Genomic DNA, 19,147 nt, shown 5'->3' with positions numbered 1-19,147 from the left:
AAAATGCCTTCTCAGGCTGAAGCCAGATTTCAGCTCAACCTCTTGGCTGTGCTTCTGAAGCTTGCATACATGTTGCCGAGGCAGACTGAGGCAGTTTTACCAAGTGAGGATTCCTAAGCAGATAACTAATATCATTATCTCCCCTCCCCCTGACAGAAGACTGATGGCAGAAGGAAAGTCATTCTGGGGATGTAATACAAACGTAAATGAAGCTTTGCCAAGCCACAGTTCTTCCAAGATAAACTATACAGGCACAGCTTGCAACTTAATCTAGTTCAGACTTGACAAAGGGTTGAAAATTGAGAAACGCTCACTATAAAATGATAAAGCTTTAGCAAGAGATTAAAGTGACGTATGTCATCCTAACAAAAAAAGCAGATTATTTTTTCCATCTTAGGACTGGACCCAATTCCTGATGCACAAATATTTCTCCAGTCTAACACATTACTCCCCAAGACTGTAGACAAAACAGAGTTCAACTAGCCTCAAATTTCAGTATGCGCAACTTTATATGAAAGTTCTGCTTCCATAACTCATTGGACTCGGCAGAACAATACGTAAGCAGCAGGGGGACATATGCTCTGGGTGCTCTCATAGCCATGAGCAACATAGAGAGAAGGTGTTTGTGGAGAGACACAAAGGAAGCAATATTTCACACTAAGTATTCCCTCCTGTATTCCCTATTCAATTTTAAAGCAAATCAAGCATTGTTCAGTTCTAATGTAAAATGAAGACCCACTTTTCTCAAGCTTCGTATAGAGCAGTAAAATTACTACTAGAAGTGAAACTACTTCCGATACTCTACCTGAATTTGTTTTTCTCATAACCTGAATTCATTATAGCTTCAGCTACCTTACTGAACCAGAATAAGTAACTTTGCTGACTTCTTAGGATTTGTCTATTACCATATTTGTCGTGGAAACTCAATATTCTGGGTTGCCCCTCATTGGACAATACTTCTCTTATTTCAGGGAATGCATCAACAAAAAAAGGGGAGGGGAAAAACTGTAGGATGAAAGAAGAGTTCATTTAACACTGTAAGAGAAAAAGAGTGGACAAAAAACCTGTCTCAGGTCAGCTAAGGGTTTTTTTATTCATGTACAAAAAAAAAAAAGTCAAATCAGAACATGAGAAATAAGCCACAAAGTTCACGCTCATTCAACCTTAATCTTCAAAACTGAAATTATAAAGATAGTTTTAAGAAGAGTTCCAGATAGAACAGAATTAGTAAGATGTTTCCCTTTCAGAAAAAGGGGAATTATACTACAGATAGACAGATACTACATTAGCCTTTCCAGAATTAAAAATGTGGAAAGGTGGTTATAACTAGATCTTGCAGAGTTTGACTGTGACACAGGGGCTACAACTATCCTCATTTGCCCCCGACAAGAGTTTGGACCTACTAAAAAGATTCAGATGTAACAACAAACAAATACCAAAGAATTTCTGCACTCTTATCACAGCCTCTTCTTTTTGCCTGTTCTTTTCTTCACTTCACTAAGGGGAAAAGGTGATTGTATCTCACTCTGCAGTGTTAGGAAGAATGCTTTATATTTATTCCAATACCAGCTAGCTTTATATTTATTCAAATACAAGTACTGGTTAGTTACTCCCCTTCAATAAGGAAATACATTGGGGTTTGCATTTTTTAAATGATGGTTTAAGGAACCATCCCAATAGGATGGTCTAGGAGGCTTAAGGCACCTTACCTGACTGAGCTCACTTTGGAGTTGCAGGCCATGCTGCTCTTTTTCCTCCCTCTGCTGCTGGAGCTGTTTACATTCTGCCTTGAGATGCTGGTACTTTGTCTCTACTTCGGACAACTCTTCTTTAAGCTTCTGGCTTGCTTCCCCCTTCTCACCTAGCTCTGTCTGTAATCTCTGTATTGAGGCTTCAGATGCAGACAGCTTTGCCTGAAGCTGTTGGCAGTCCAGGTCCTTCTGGTGAAAGCTTGCCAGCACGTCCTTCTTACTCACAGATACTTCATTGTGTTTTTCTTCTAGCTGGGTGTAGTCCTGTTCTTTCTTCAGCAGCTTCTCAGTCAGACTCTATGAAGAGAGTTAGACAGCAGTTCAATTTCAATTCTGCTTACAGCTGTTCAATGCATTATTCAAATTTCTTCTCAAGTGTTGATGCTGAACAGCGAAGAACTTGCTCAAAAACATTATTAAAGGAAATATTGACCTCTATTTCATATTACACAAGTTAATTCTGGAGCCCATACAGCACACAGTTTCAACTGGAAATACTGGTTTTCATATTCTCACATAAATACACTTTCTCTTACTGAGAACACCACACAAACTCTGTTTCTGTATCCTGAAGACTAATTTGCTTTCCCTGAACATTCAAATTCCAGCTTATTACAACTGCATTTGCTTGGGGAAAAGCTGAAATAGTGATTTGAGTTATTAGTACACAGAAGAAGTTTTCAAGTATCACTGTCCTTCACACAATTCCCTAAGCAACAACATTTGAGGTTTAATTCCTGTCTAATCCTGTGCAGTCATCATGCTGGTCATCTTTACATGTATCCTAATTTTGCCCTGTCACTGTACTTACAGCATGATCTGCTATCCAAATTATGGAAGAGAGCCTGTGAAAACTAATAAAATTTGTGATATTGATAAATCACAGAATGAAACACTCATGATTTAACCTTCATTTTCAAGATGATGTTTTTACATTTTAATTCATACCATCTAATCTCCTTGCATACAAATCAGCTCAAAGAGGATGGTTGCTTTGAGTTTGAAAACACTAAAAACTGGGATTCCCTAAAGGAAAGACATGAACATAGCTGAGCATCAGATTTTTCTCACCACATTAACAACAGTAAATATTGCAGCGTCTAAGGTCATACTATCAAATTTACACGCTGAGACAAATACTGAAAAAAAAATATTTACAGATAATTTTCAGCTATTACCTAATGCTTTTTATGAAATTTCATGAACTAATCAAAATTCTATTCAGATAGAAATTAAATATCTTAATGGACAAGATATAATTCCAGAAAGTTTAGGTTTTCTCCCAAGCTTAGCTGAGGCACTAACTAGAATTTCAAGCAGGACAAAGAAGCCATGAGAACCATTTCGATTTTCTAATGACACTTTTTGAAGCACAGAAAGACAGTTCCAGGGAGGCCCTGGTCATCATCCAACCCAGGTAATTCATTCCATCTTCTTGAAATGTACCAGCAGGCTCCATTTATTGCAGCATCTTAGTGATATCGATCTCAGTGGAGCATTACTCTGCACACCTTTTAAATACTTGCATTCTTCCTGCAGTTTCAATGACTACTGTATTCTCTAGTGACCCTTTCAATTAAAATACAGAAAAATAAAGAACACTTCTAGCATTTCACCTTGAAAATATGCCAGCACTGAGGTCAGCCTTATGTATCAAAACATCAAACAGTTCTCCAACTTTGGAATAGCACTGTCCCAAAGATAAGATAGTTAGTGCTGCTATTTTAGCTATGCTGGGCATCTTAAAAGTGCACTTCTGCACAGTACCCAGGGATGAAACCTGTTTTGCCAGAAGAAAAAGCTGTAAAATTATTCAAATTAGTTGAACAGTTTTGTTCTTTACAGATTTTAACAAATTATGACTATATTGGTCATTATAAACCATACACAGACAGTTCTATTTTACAATCGTGATAAAATAAACAGAAGAATCTGTAAAAAAAGATGGGTTAGAAAACAAGCAATCTTGCAAATGACAACTCTAGTAGTCCAGCAACCTATGTGAGAACAAATATAATTAATGCCTTATGTGTCCATTTAAAAAAATATATACTTTCTAAAGCATACAATTTAGCTAAAAACTCTGACTCAAGACTAAAGTTTGGCTATTGAATTCTAGCCCTGAAGTAGTATATTTTGAAATGTTTCTTGAAAAATAAAACAACTTGTTGCTGTTACAGGTACGCAGTTTTTATATATGCATATATAAAATGCAGGAATAGAGTACATATAAAGAACATACAGAGGTCAGGCGTCATCTTTACCCTTGCTGAAGCCAGTGGCAAGGCTTTTAGAAAAGGCTTCACCCTCAGTATGTAAAATAAAGCTGCAATTCCCTTTTCATTAAAGAGAAATGGCCGGGCAGGATCATTAACATTCATACTGAATCGTGTTCCTGAAATACCAACACACTACAGCACCTTTTTCATCATAACTGGGCAAGTTAGAACTAAGGTATTAATATTAATATTACTACTACTTCATAACTAGGTCCACACATCACATGTAGAACTGCTATGACCTACTTTGTGAAGAGTCAGTGCAAGACACAAACTTAAATTTTCAAGTAAAGTTGTGGGGGAAGGCGGAAAGAAAGAGAAACAATTAACACTATCTTGAAGCAGACTGAGACTCTGGGAAGCTTTCAGGAAAGCTATGTAAAACAAAAAAGAAGCAAAACCTCTTCACCACCACCTCACAAGCTATCCAAAGGACAGCAAAAAGCAGCAGCTACACATGGTTGGAGATGCTGCTCCACATTCTGTGCTACTCTTCTCGCTTCCTCCCTGGTCTGATGAGCAATACGACAATGAATACCAGTGTTTAAAGCCACTGCCCCTGAGAGCTGAACACCCTCCGCAGTCATGAATGGCCAGACAGAGCCACAAACAGCTGCTGCTGCTCTCATCAGAGAAGGGCTGGGTTTGCCTGACAGCCTGCTACCTCTGTGTGTGACTGAAGCCCACGAGCAGACTTGAGGCCACAGAGCTGCCAAGCTATGGTCATTCAGGTTACATCAGTGGGCCCAGCAGTGTTTCCTATCTGGATGCATGTGCCAGCTGCATCCCAGATATATAAAGGGATATGTGGGCACACACCAGCCACCTCTCTTCCCCAAGCCTTGATTTCCACAAAAAAGAAAGAGGGAATGACAGTATGTTTCAGCACTCAACGAAGAGCCCTGAGCCTTCAAAGCTCACATGATACAAGGGGGAACACCACACTGATCCCTTCTTTTATAACTGCTCCATGGAAAAAATCATGTAATACATGCTAGTAGTGACAGTGGCCAGACATTAAGAACAAACTCTGTGGTCACTGACCAAATTTCAGAACAGTTACATCAGTAGAAGGTTGGAAACTAAGCATTCTTCCCTGTAGACAATGTATCTCGATTTAATCTAAAAGAAAACCAACAAAAAAAACCCCACATGCAATAGGTTTGGAATTACAAGTTTTATACTTCAGGGAATATGCTGGTTTTTCACACATTAGGTCTCTCCTGGGCTACAGGCCATTACTGGCCTCGGCAAGGCAAGCCAAGCCCCATAATTACAGTGCTTTATATATGAAGGAAAGGCAGTTCCTGCTGATCTCAGAGAACTGATCTTATCTACTTGTCATCTGCTCTTCTCAGTATAGCTCCTGAAAATATAAGAAACAGCTTGCTTGCTTGAGGTTGTACATGAGCTTGAAAAACTCTGCGTCAATGCACAGAAATATCTTCCCGCATTGCAATGGCATTATAAATGGATGTACATTGCAAAATGAAATATATTCTATCCTGCATTAATGGCTCCTCCCCACTCCCTGACAGCTCCTTCAAGGAGTGCAAACTGTTTGAAGGGGGAGCAATTTCTGTTATTTGGGAAGCTAGTCTTACCTTTTCCAATTCTAGGTCCAAGTCCTCCAGGGCCAAGATTCCTTGGCTAGCATACCATTCTTATGGATATCGCCTTTCAAAAAACTGCATAAAGAGGTGGCTGTAAACTGCTTTATGCCACTGAAGGAGGAAAAGTAGCTCTCTACCACTTCTCTCTATTCCTCAAGTGATATTTGGCATTAACTTGACATAGCAGAGGACTCTCTCTTAAAGCATGGTTATCTTATGCATGTTTCACTCCACGTTGTTAATGGAACAGCAATATATTCAGGCAAGGGCTCTATACTGTATAGTAATAATTTTGCCAAAAGCTTGATTCAGTGTTGCTGGTCTGTGAAAAAGTACAGCGTGACAATTCTCACCATCTCAGTTCTGCACCTGATTTAATGAGCCAAACCAAGAGTCATCCTACTAAAGGCAAGTTTAATTTACCAAATTTTAATTGCACCTTCTTATATTCTCTTCAAATGCTGCTTTAATATGATTACATTAAATACACACTGTTTGGTCTCTGTCCTTTCCTATTTTCCAAGATTGAAAAGGCTGCTAGTAAATACACATATGTAATGTGTACAGTTCATATACAGTGTTATATATACATGCAACAAAAAGTAGCATGCATCTTTCTCCTTGTCTCCTTTCCTCCCTTACCTCCGTTTATTACCCCACAACACGTACTTTCTTAACATAAATGCAAAACGCAGCAAGCTCAAAGGGCTTTGATAAAAGCTCTCAAGGAATACTTATAAGTTGAGAAGCTTCTGGAGTTTATTTCAATTTTCTACCATTCATGACTCTAATAAAAGGCCTGAAAGTATGACAGGAGTGCAATCTAAAAGCTAAGAAACTGGAAGACTAATGAAGAGAGCTCAAAACGTCTTCTGAATTATGATTTTTAGGCAAACATAATATTTCAAAGGGTACTGCTTCTTTCTTTTAATGTGTGAGATGGCAATACTGCTTAATGATAGGTAAGCATAAACTGCAGCAATTAGAAATCTGCAATCATAACAACACTGAGGATTTCAGTTCTAACATACTGATGATCATTAAAATATAGTGTTTGCTTGTACATTACAATATCCCTCATGTTAAGCAAAATGGCAAAGGAATTCTCAACTTCTGCAACACCACGAAGTGTTTTGTTACAGTCTTCAGCACTTCCCAAGGCAATGTGTGATGTGTTTCCATTTTAATGTGAACTGACAAGCATAGGAAATAACAGCATTCTCACCTGGTTCTTCTGTTCTAGCTCTTTGACTGAACTTTGAAGTTTTTGCAGCTCCTGAACATACACGGCTACCTCCTGAGGTCCTTTGGCAAGTTCAGCTCTTAACTGGTTAATGGTAGCCTGGACAGACAAACAGAAAAATCCACATTTAAAACAAAGCTTTGCATGCATAACCCAAACAAAAGCAAGAGGTCTGGTAGCAAAATAAAAAGCATCTTGTATACAAATAAACAGCTTAAGAAAAAAATCACCTGCGAACTCATCTCGGAGCACCATCAGCTACAGAAGTACCACTGAACATAATTTCCCAGCTGAGATTCATTCATGTCCTATTTCAGAAGACATAAATTTGCCCCCGTCCAATAGAAAATGCCAGGTTGAGCCCACAACCGATGAAAATCACACTAGATTATCCATTAATCATTATCACAGTTCTAGTTCAAGGTGAAATCCTCCCAAGTCATTGCAGTTACATGGCCAAAAGCTTTGCCTCCCTTCTAAGGGAATGCACTAGAAGTGAGTCTGGCATCCGATGCAAACTTGCTGTGTGACTTTTAGACACATCAAGCCTGCAAGTCAGCATAATCAGTAACAATACTACTCCATTAAACAGGATTGATACAAAACAGAATATATCAATGACTGTACAGTATTTGAATACAGTAATGAAAGCAAACAAGAAAAGCACTTTAACGGGTAACAATGGCTGCCCTAAAGCATGCTGTGTATGAATGCACTCACTTTGGACACTCTATGTAATAGTGACCTTTTTAAAGAAGTTTTCTTTCCTATTGTTCTCATAACCACAGATTTCAGCACAAAGGTATAAATACTGAATTCAAGAATGAACTGAAGCAGTAGAACAGAAGCAGCAGACAATAAACACACTACCTACAACCTTCCTACAGAAAAAGGAAGACCAAAGAGAACACATGAACACAGTATATGTCTACAAAGTGTTATTAATTCTGACTTTCTGTAATGCTGTGCTTTACAAGGCTGCTTCATTACAGAGCTGTTAGCTAAAACACATCCTGGGATCTTGTCTTTGGCAGACAAACATTCCAGGACGTTCTCAGAAAAGAGAGTATGGATATTTCACTACTGAGAGAATATAATGCAGAAAACGTGCAGAAGCTTGTTAAGGACACCACGGCAGCCTTTCAAACTAGAATGGCAATTTATATGCATAAAGATACATTTCTCTCATTCACAATTCAATAAGCCCATCCCACATTTCATTCTTAACATGGAAATATATCATGGATGTTCATTCCTGATATTGTCTGGCTGATGTGTCTGTATGATTAATGAACCAATAAGCAAACAGGAATGCATCTGTTTAACAACCTCTTGACATTATCTTGATACAACAGAAATCTACTCTAAGAATAAAAAGCTTCCAAAAAATTTACCTCAAATTTAAGTGTCTCCGTTAGAAAGCAGAAAAAATAAAATGGATGGATGAAAGATGGAATAAGCAGTCACAAAAGCTGTTAGTAGACACACTTCCTCAAATTTATTTTCAAATATTCCGGTGTTTTTAATGCCTTTGCTTAGTGGAAAAAAAAAAAAAAACAGTCCTGGCTTTATTAAATGTACCCATAATTTAATCTGCTAATCTTGTTTAATTCTGTGGGCACTCAACAATTAAGTCTAGGCCCTGTATTTCATGAAAATTTATCAAGATACTGAAACAAACCCCAATCTGCAGAGATTGCTAGAAATGCTTAGCTCCACAGCAGTGCAGCTGTTTTCATAGCGTGTTTACTATGCAGGAGTCACTATAGTGAAAAACTAAACACGGAAGGAGTAGCTCAGAATCAACATTCATCTGAGAGATCTAGACACCAGAGTTTCAGGTGCAACTCTGAAATAAGGCAGAACACCCAACAAAAAAAAAGAAAAGAAAACAATGAATACATTTACGTGACAATTGTAGAGCTATACAGAACACGTTTTCCCTCTTCTGCAGCATTTGAAGATGCTCATATAGGGTTTAAGATGATCTTCATTATTTTCTTCACCCAGGCCATAAATCTAACTTATTTTAAAGAAGTCTCACTTTGGAAACTAATGTTAATATATGCATCCTCAGTCAGCTCACCACGATAGCCAAGGATGGTGTAAGAACCGCTTTACTCTTTCAGCCCTTGAGGTGGTCTAAAAGAGCAAAGCTGAGATGAAAGGTTGCCAAACTTCTATGGCCAGAATGAAGGACGTCCAATGAAGGACTTCCATTTCTTGTTTTCTTATGGCTAACACTTTTCAGAATTGTGATCTTTTTCAAGAAAAGTAGAAAAGTTTTCACCACTACGACTTTGAGTAATTTTTGTTTTTTTAAAAAGTCTGTTCTGTCACTTTACATCAACAGAAAAGCTTTTATTTTGAACACATCTTGGGCTCTTGTTGCCATATGTTGGAATTAAGCAGAGAAGACAGCAACACTTCTGAGAAGAACCAGACTGCCACGGCTTGCCACGCAGCAACTCGGTCTTCTGTGGTTCAGCCTACATACCGACGATACTACACAGACATCTGATATTATTATAATTGCTGCAATGTATTTTATAATCCTTCCATACATCTAAGACTTCTTATATGAACACATAGTAACAGCTAGGGGCATCATGCAGCCTTCTCCCCCATCTGCCGTTACTTCCAGGAGGACTGAAAAAAACTTCTTCATTTGTCTTTTTTCCTGTTAAAGGCTGCACTTTAAACCTACAATTTTAAATGGCTAGTTATGTCATAACTTAAAAGTACCTCATTTGGGGGAACAGGAGCAATTCATGCTTCTGTGAGAATGTTTTAAGATGAAAGATTTTTGTTACGCCCATGTCACTATGTCATTTTATCTTCACATGAAAACTAAATGTCCAAAACCACAAAAGACTACAGAGACAGTACTTTGAAATGAAATTTAAATTCTGCAGCATAGTTGTGGGATCTCACAGTTAAAACCAAATTACAATTATGCAGCAACTTACATGGCCACATAACCACATTATATTTGTAACTCCAACTGTGATATGCCTTTTTTTCACATCTGATGAAATTCTTGGCATACATAATTTTAACTTGAAAACAATGGTAGATTCATGTTTAGTACAATACTGTACCCTTGCACAATTCCTGGAGATCAACATATCTGCTGCAGAGGGAGGTGGGAGGGAAAGCCCTAAGGAGTTTAGAATAATACCAGGCAGCACTTCTCTAAAGCTCTGCAGTGCAAATGAAGAAATATAAAGTTAAAACTTCAGTTCTGAAATCTAGGGCACATGAAACCCCAGAATAACGAGACGTCAGGAATCCTTCACATCCTCAAATCTCAGCAGGACAGAGGATACTAGGAGTCCTACAGAAACTCTAGGCGTTTCCTCATGTAAGCTGGGGAATTCTGCAAGGACCCCACTTCGCAAGGGACCACAGCTCCGTGTTGACAAGTTTTGCTGGCATTTTTGTGTTGGTGTGGGACAATAGAAAAGGGGCAGGGCAAAATTAAAAGGTCTCAAACACAGCTGACAGTCTTCAGTGAAGATCGTTACACTGTCAAGTCATCCATTAGTAAAACTATACCAACCAACTCACTAGTAAGATGCAACAACACCCAGCAAGAGAATTCTTCTGCAGGTATGGATTCACCAACTCCTCAGTAGAATAAATTATACATTAGACAAAAGCCTTTTTGGTGATACTGTATTTTTATTAGGATTTCTTGCCATTATCTCTGTCAGAGATTTCCCTCACTGTCATGGTATACAACATCAAACAGGCTTTAGCCAGGAGGGATCTGAGAGTGTTTGAGGAGTAAGGTTCCCTCTTAAAGATCCAAGTCAGAGCTGTTATATCCCTTTTTCTCCATCCTTCATGGAAGTGGAAGTGCTCACTGGCAGGAAAGCAGAGGAACCACAACCAAGAAAACCAAGCATTTTCTGTGGGAGAGGCAGTTAGTTTTGCTTCCTTAAACACAGAGTTATCATCAGTTCTATATGTTTTCGAATCTCCCATCAGCAATTTAAAGCTTCTTCCACTGACTGAGCCAAAGCAGAGGCAAGCCTTCACAAAGTGCTTCTGAAGAAACCAGCATATTCTGCAACTCAAGTAGACAGTGAGGTCTCTTTTAAATGGGATGAATTTAAAAGGTTCAAATCCAGGAAAGAAAGGAGGAAAAACGTTAAAAAAAAAAAAAAAAAAGGGGCAACTAACATGAGAAAAATAGATTTTATTTTCTACTTTAGACTGCAACAACAAAGAGAGGAAAACTAAGGTGCTGTTGCCTGGAAACAGATTACAGGTGACATCCTGACATCTTGACCTTAAGACATGGTGAGGCCTGGCAGTCACTCACTTTCTGCTCTAGTGGATAACAGGCAACACTTGGAGGCCATTATGCACTGGATTCGGGGTGGGTATGTGCACAGAACAGATTTGTACCTTACACACAAAATATTCCTACAATAAATAATAGGTGTAAAAAGGCTTACCATTTGACAGCAAAAACTGGAAGAAACAAAAGTGAAAACTTATTTACAATATCTATTAAGATTTTTAAATCTTGTGTAAGTTCAAGAATCAAATGTCCTACAAGAATATTCAAATTATTATCTAATTTGTACTAATAATTTCTTTTTCTATATTTTAATACTCAAGCATCCATTTTCAGATACATCAACTCAAATATTAACCAAAACAATCATTTTGAGTAACAACTGTTTTTATCCGCATGTAGCTCAATAAGGGAAACAAGTCTTTGAATCACACAGGGTGCTGCTCTATTTCTCTCTCCCAATAGAAAGAGCACAGCTCTGCCAGGTGGCTTTTTCCTCTGCTGTTGGGCTCTTGTAATAATTTTTTATGCCAAGGAAAGGTTTTGCAACGAAAAGCATGGGGGCTTTTGGAGGGTAGATATTGACAGAATTACGCAATTTACTGTAATGAAGAAATATGTCCATTAGATGATAACTTATACGATTCGGTTAAGAAAGAGGCTTTTTCATTATGATGAATTAATGTTTTCCATTTTCATATGAAAATCATGGCAAAGGTAACACACACATCTCTAGGTGTGACTATTACCTCCGAGTTAGCCTGCTCTGCCTGCAAGTGCTTGCACTCATCTTTCAGCTTTTCAGATTCTCTCTCACGTTCCAGCGTCATTTTGTCCATCAGCGTCTGAACTTGGACCAGCTCCTTTTTCAGGACAGCCACATCTTCCACACCAGGCCTTTGTAGCTGAAAAGTAAAACAGTAGCAATGAGGAACATGCTGTTTGCAGACATGCTTCCAGTGTCAATGTAATGTCTAAACATATTTCAAATCATCAATTTACACACAAGGTGACATATAAAGTATTACAGCTGTGGGGAAAAAAAAAAAGATTAAAAAAAACCAACCAAACAACCAAACAAAAAAAACCAAACCCACAGAAAAGTACCTATCACTCCCAAAGGAAACAAGATTTAATGGCTGGTTGTCAGTTCTTGCCTAGTAAACTTTGAACTTGTTGATTGATTTCAACCAAATCTGACAAATGAGATAAGGTCTCAAAGATTAAATTACTGTCATTTTCATGTAACTAGACGGCTAGGTACAGCAGGGAGACCTTCCCTGGGAGAAAACACTGAAGTGGCAGAGAACCCATGCAAGAAATGTATCTGAAGTCACAATTCCCTGAGAAGTAGGCTGTATTGACTCCACTACCCTGCAGAAGGGATTACTGTATATACTTTACTGCTGCAGTACTCACAAGCCCCTCTCAGGACTGAGACACATAACAATCCAGTACTACGCAGACTTTTATAATGATACTGCCTCTGTCTTCAAGAACGATTTCAGAAAACCACAAGGACAAACAAAAAAAGAGCAGCTGAAGGACACTTCTTGAAGGAACCGTCAAGCATGCCTCATACAAGACCCATAGGTAAGATCTCTTGGTAATTACATCTAAAGTACCATAACGTCCCTCAAAGCGAAAAGCTATGGAGGGAAAAGAGAAGAGAAAGGCAATACTGGGCACTGAAGACAGTAGAGAAAAGGGAGTGCTGGCATCTAGAAGAGAAAAGGTACAGGAAAAGGGTAAGAACGCAGAAGAAGAACGGAAGCCAAGAAACAACTAAACAGATGGAGAGGAATGGATAGGTCCAGTGGCTAGGCAGGGCCAAGAGGGACTCATGAGCCCTTCAGGCCAGCCAGCTACAGGGAAGAAGGGGGATAAATGAGTCCTACTTCCTCCAGAGTCTAAGCAGTGGTTGAGTGGGAGAAACTAGGAAGTCCCCTTCACTACCGCTTTAGAAGCGGCATGACTGCTGAGTCCCTGGGATTGCTCCCTGGAGCCATGCCTCTATATAAAAGTCACCAGGAGCCAAACATCCTGGAATACACACACACTGGTATTATCAGCCAAGCGCAAGAGGGACAACATTAACATAGGCATGGTGATGACAGCTGCCAGCCTTTCAGCCACCATGTCACAAAACACCTCTCTGCGCCCTTCTTATGAATGCAGATGTCCAGGGACAGTCAGCGTGTAACACCTCATGGAAAAAGGGGGATCTAAAGACAGCTGTGGAAGTCAGCAATGGCACGCTCCAAGTACAGGCCTGCACAGCACATCTATACGTGTAATACCCTGCAAAACTGCTGAAGGGTAGAGCATCAAACAAGCAGAATATAATATAATGTAGGGTAAATTTTAATATGTAAGTCAGAAACAACATGTATTTCCTCACTGGAAAAACATGAAAAATGTAGGCCAGTGAAACAGATCAGAAACAATGGTGTTCTGAACTTTTTCAGCCCACAAGCAGACGTCTCCAAGTTCAACAGAGTTTGACCGCTTTAAAACTGCATTTGCAAGCATTTAAGTATATCCCTCCCTTGACTGGAAAATAACAAAAACATTAGTGGGATGTGAATACCAGCTCTGTCTTTAAGTCTTCCACTGTACTTCTCTCCTTCTGCAGTTCTTGTGCCAGGTTTGTCACTTTCTGTTCTGCACCTTCCCGAAGGCTGATTTCTTCATCATACTTTGATTTAAGATCTAATAAGAAGGAAGCTGAATAAATGATCACTTGCACAAGTTGCACAAGTATAGAAGAGAATCAGACCTCATGTTAATATACTTACCCACAATTTCAGTGGCCAGTTGTGCTGCTTTTTGCTCAAATAAGTCTTTCATTTGCTTAATGTTAAAATTTTCTACTTGGATCTCTTCTAGTTGCCGTTCTAATGATTCTATTTCCATAAAAAGAACAGTATTATTTTCTGGAAGAGCTAGGACAATGCAGTTACTCATGCCCGTAACAAACCACAGCAGGTAAATAAGCAATCCAAATTCACTTAACATCCAATTAGCTTAGCAAAGTGAACAACTTTACTGAAGTTAAATATCTACAAGCATGATGCTGGAACCTGTCACTAGTTGAGTACTCTGCAGGATTAAGTACATATTGGTTTTCACTGGTCACAAATAGCCGTTCAGATCACTGCAACACACTGCTGAACTGCGATTAAAAGCTCTTTAATCAGGATCAGTCAGATACTTTATGCACACATAAGGAAAATTTTATTCCATGAGTGCCTCATGGAGAAAAACATAGAGCAAAAATTATTGGTCTGCAAAACAAAAAAACAAACAAAAATTGTTTTCTTTGCTAGCAGTGAGTACAGAAAAACACTAAATAAAACCAGCACCGACAAATGCTATAGTTTAAATATCAACAATCACTGTCTTTCTCAGCAAAAGACTTGTACTGAATGCTTGAATATATGAAATGATTAAAAACATGTTCAAAACTACTCATGAGAACTGCTTTCAGAGTCAGGACAACTCCTGTCTCGCTTCTAGAAATTACAAACCCGGAGCCTCTGGAACATTTCCCCAGACTATAGCTATCAAGAGCTACCTATCTTAAGCACTTACAATGAACTTTTTTCCAGTAATTATACCTTTCCAGCTTTCTAGCTCTCTAATTGACCAAAAGTGCTTTTTCATAAACCTAAAAGCTACACTGAAAAAAATTTCAGAAATTCCAGAACGGTGCAGAAATTAATATAATAAAATATTAGCCACCTGTAGATGTAGCCGTTGCCAATCCATCAGACTTAGAATCCTTAAGAAAACAGAATAAATGCCTCATTAGACAGTAGGAGTAAAAACTACTGCTTCCAATGTTCATCCCATTTTGGAAAAAACAGGGAAATAAACGCTTCTGTCCTCAAATACCACACAGCAGTATAAAAATACCTGATTTCACACAGTTACATCTGGAAGACTGGAAAAGGCCAAGATGATTTTCCATTTCATGTATCACTACGCTATCAGGCTTCCAGACTTGCAAGACTCCAGTAACAATCCCCTCCCCCTCCCTTTCCTCAATATTGAAATCTGCCCTAAAAACAGAGGTTACAAACATCATTAAGTACATTCTGAGAAGGCATTCTGTCACGAAGCAATTTCTGAGGTTTGTAACAATCCAGTATCTAAGTAGCTCATAGTAACAGAAGAAGTGAGAGCTTCCTTAGGGCACAACACACCACAATTTGCCTTGCCTTGTTTGTTCAGTTCATCTGGACATCTGTGAAATCACACTGCTCTTCTCCAAAAGTTCTTACAAGAAAAACCCCATTGCCCTTTCTCATAACAGATGAAACACCACATTTGATTTATTTTCTTTAATAAACTGAGTTCTGAATAAGCCCAACAGAAGGAAAAGTCTGAACTGAACTTGTAGTGAGTAGTATGGAAGAACCATTATCTACTCTTGACTTTGTTCTTAAGATTTATATATACAGTTACATGTGGAGAGATAACTAGCTTTGTTTTCAAGAACATGTCAATATTCAAATTATGGAACTAACTAAATCAGGCCACGTGCCTTACAAAAAAGGTATTAATCTTCAATGTCAATGCTGATGATAAACCTGCTTCAAGTATTTTAAAGCAATTACTTGCTGCCGCTGCCCCTGCAATTTCTCTAGTTCTTTCTTCAGCTCTTCTGAATACCACCTCTCTTCCTAGGGGGAAAAAAAACAAAACAAAAAAAGGAGATGGGGGAGAGAGAACTGTAAATTTGGTTGCTTAAGACAGTGGAACACTTTGCAATTTGAAACAAAGAACCAAGTGCAAGTAAAATACATTTCCAACCTTCAGCGAAGCTTGCAAGTCTTGGACTTCTTGTCGGAGCAGTGATACTTCATCTCTGAATAAATATATCCATGGAGTGGAGAAAATGAATACGCAGTGGTTATATGTTGTCAATTACATACAGGTTATAACGTGTATTAAATAACTGGAGTGATATCCACGTACTACATAAATATAACTCAACTATAAATAGTTATTTTTGGATTTTTTGAAACTTGGAACAAACTGGATTAATAGAAACTTATTAGTTCACTTTGCACATCACTTGAATTATGCTAAACATATCAATTGGATAAGCAAAGAAATAGATATGCAAAAAGTCTCATGAAAACAGAATGTAAATCTAAATCGGTACATCAGCTCAACCACAGGAGTTTAGAATGGCAAAGCAGTGCACTGTGACTTTTAACTGTTTTGCATGAGTTTTTGTGAAAAGGACAGGTCTATTCTCCTTCACTTTCCAATCCTGTAAAGGAACACTGCTAAGACACAGCACACTATCTTACTCCTTTTGAAATATGCCGTTACATAATTTTTCATCCACACAGCAATTCAGTATGCCCCACAGATACACTCACTTAATGCGCTGAATGCTTAAAGCCTTGGGATTTAAAATTCTCAAATTTCGTGCTCAAGCCTCCAGCCATGCAAGAACACAAGATCCAAGGCTAAAATTGTCACTAATTGATTTAGACAGCACCCTTCTAAATCGCAGGTCTCCTTACAGAATTGCCCAACTATACATACAAGGATAATGTTGCATCACTGAGATACAGCCACTCCAAATGTAGAATACACAGGTCATTAAAATAATGCAAACATACCCTTTCTTATTGTTTGTACAGTGGCAACACTAAGGAGTACACAGAATATATGTGCGTGGGTGCCAGTGCCAACAAATTCTCTCAGTTTTATACCACACAATTTCATTGCTGCTGTGCTGTATTATCCCCTCCTCCACAGATGTGCTTTTAAATTATCTCAGGAGAAAAAAAACACCAAAGCAAGCTATTCTTCAGCTAAACTGGGAAGGAATAGATTCAACCTATATCAGCATATTAACATCAGGTTAGGGTCATCAAAAAGCAAGTGAAACACACACACTTGAACCAGTGAAGCAAGAACTCCAAGGTGGACCAACTTTAATGGCAAAACAAACATGGGATATTGGGAGGCTAATTTTTTTCCGAGGAAGATTTTCTGCTGTTTACACATTATTCTGCCTGTGTGAGATATTCACTGGAGGTTTGCAAATACAACTTTATTGAGACAGGTGTACCTGTAGTCCAAACCCCATATATTGATTGTGGGTGGAGAAGAAGGAGCCGCTTTCTCACCAGTATGAGTAAGTAAATCAGCTAATATTCACACCTAAGATTATAAATGAAATCTCAGGCAGGTGAAACAGTTACTATATTGAAGTTGGGCCCGAACATATACCAGATCTGCAATACTAAAGCATTTTAAGATGTTCTGGTCTTCGTGGCAGATAAAATGTTTTGAGCTGTATAAAAATAGTTTGTAGTATAGGGGAAGGAGGAGGGGAGGAGAAGGGGAAGAGAAACAGTTTGTAATGTAAGGACTCTTCTACAGTAGTTGCCTCAATTCCCAATACAGTTTTGCTTGACAGTTTTAAGATGAAACTTAAATTCAGTTTAACTGACCAGTGGAAAATGAAGGAGTGTGGGGGAGTGTAAGGGATCACTCTAGACACCGTAACTTTTTCTTACTGCCATCCAAATCCTCACCAAATCTCCCTTTCTGCTAGGGCTGTTACAATCCCTTCCTCCTCTCAGCACATCTCCTCAGCCTCACCATCTGGCAAATTCTTACTACCTTTTCCTTATACTCCACTCCATTCCCCACCTGTAAGGCCGGGGCCTCCATCCTAGCACCCAGTACCAATGGCCTTGATAAATTGCACGGGGGAGAATTACACGATTTACTCTTGGCACTTCATTATGGTAGTTTATTGGGAGGGTGAGGGAAAGAGGACAAAATGTAATTCATAGTACCTAGCTTTCTCTATTGACCGAATAAGGAACATCACCTCCCAGTCTTGGTCCTATGAATTCCATGTAAGCTTCACTCCTAGACTGCTAACAGAGCGGCTCCCTGCTGCAGGCTGCAATATTTCTTTAATGCGGTATTCCAAGTCTTGGAAAAACATGTTTATGTTGAATGAGAGTTTTCTCAAGCAAGCATGCAACTGAGAAACATTAAAGAATGCCACACTAATAGGAAGAAATAGCTCATGTGTTACACAACAGCTCTCACCAGACTCCCTTCACTCCATCCAAACTCCCTGACCTTGTCCACTTTTTCAATTATATGAGAGAAAACAAACCCACTTGTCCTTAAACTGTCAAGATCCAGGAAAAAAAAAAAAAATTTCACCAGCCAACATCTGGTTGACATTGGAAACTTGCAGGCATAAAAATAAATCTTTTATAAACTATATAAACAATACAGTTATGACCAATAATTCCCCCATGTGAATGCTGTTATTCTACTCAGAGTATCATTTCAGGTCTAAGTTGTATCACTCTGAAAATGCTTAAATCAGACAGAGAAAAAATATTCACTCTTGGATAAACATGCACATAGGAAACCCAATGTAACTCCACTAGTACCCTACCACTTTCTCCTATATAAAGCCCTAATTTTGATTTCTTTTGTTGCAGCAGCTGGGAGAGAAGACAGCTATCCACAAGGAAGGGCCCGTCTGTGCATGAAGACATGACTTCTGCTAATGCTGCCTCTTACCGGCTTGCCAGCTCTGCACAATACTGGGGAGATACGGATCTTCATTCTGATAACAACTGAAATATGTTACCTTCCACACTCCTTTCTCACCAAAGAACCACCCTCTCTTGAGTTAGCTACATAAATACATGTATTTCTTTCAATGTAATTATTTATCAGTTTTGGTCACAGTTCTACTAGTGACAAAACATTTGAACCATTTACTTTCCAGCATGGGCAGAAGCCAGCTCCGTTAGCAGGTGACCACCACAGGGCTGTGCGGTGTGTACCTCTGTTTGCTGAATGAGGCCACAGGCAGCTGCTCACTCTGACACTGCTTTGTACAAACCAAGACAGTTTGGGGGAGTGTGACAAAACAGAAGCATGGA

General features: G+C 38.8%; 1 protein-coding gene across 8 annotated transcripts in view; it reads right to left on the bottom strand.

Moving 5' to 3' along the window:
• The window catches only part of EEA1 (early endosome antigen 1), a 79,416-nt gene that overhangs the window by 35,555 nt on the left and 24,714 nt on the right, over positions 1–19,147 (bottom strand). For 6 of the 8 annotated variants that reach the window (XM_082310272.1, XM_082310277.1, XM_082310276.1 and 3 more), the window contains 8 exons: positions 16,014–16,068; positions 15,818–15,883; positions 14,940–14,979; positions 13,994–14,101; positions 13,786–13,907; positions 11,945–12,100; positions 6,869–6,985; positions 1,710–2,048 (listed from right to left, as the gene is read on the bottom strand). In XM_082310272.1, coding sequence (XP_082166398.1) covers positions 1,710–2,048; positions 6,869–6,985; positions 11,945–12,100; positions 13,786–13,907; positions 13,994–14,101; positions 14,940–14,979; positions 15,818–15,883; positions 16,014–16,068 — 1,003 coding nt within the window. The remainder of the gene's footprint in view (positions 1–1,709; positions 2,049–6,868; positions 6,986–11,944; positions 12,101–13,785; positions 13,908–13,993; positions 14,102–14,939; positions 14,980–15,817; positions 15,884–16,013; positions 16,069–19,147) is intronic. The other 2 variants (XM_082310274.1, XM_082310278.1) reach the window with 2 other exon arrangements.

Source organism: Platalea leucorodia (genome assembly GCF_965183815.1).
Source record: "Platalea leucorodia genome assembly, chromosome: 4".
Taxonomy (NCBI): domain Eukaryota; kingdom Metazoa; phylum Chordata; class Aves; order Pelecaniformes; family Threskiornithidae; genus Platalea; species Platalea leucorodia.
The sequence above is the reverse complement of the archived record's forward strand: the minus strand, read 5'-3'. Positions and strand labels throughout refer to the sequence as shown.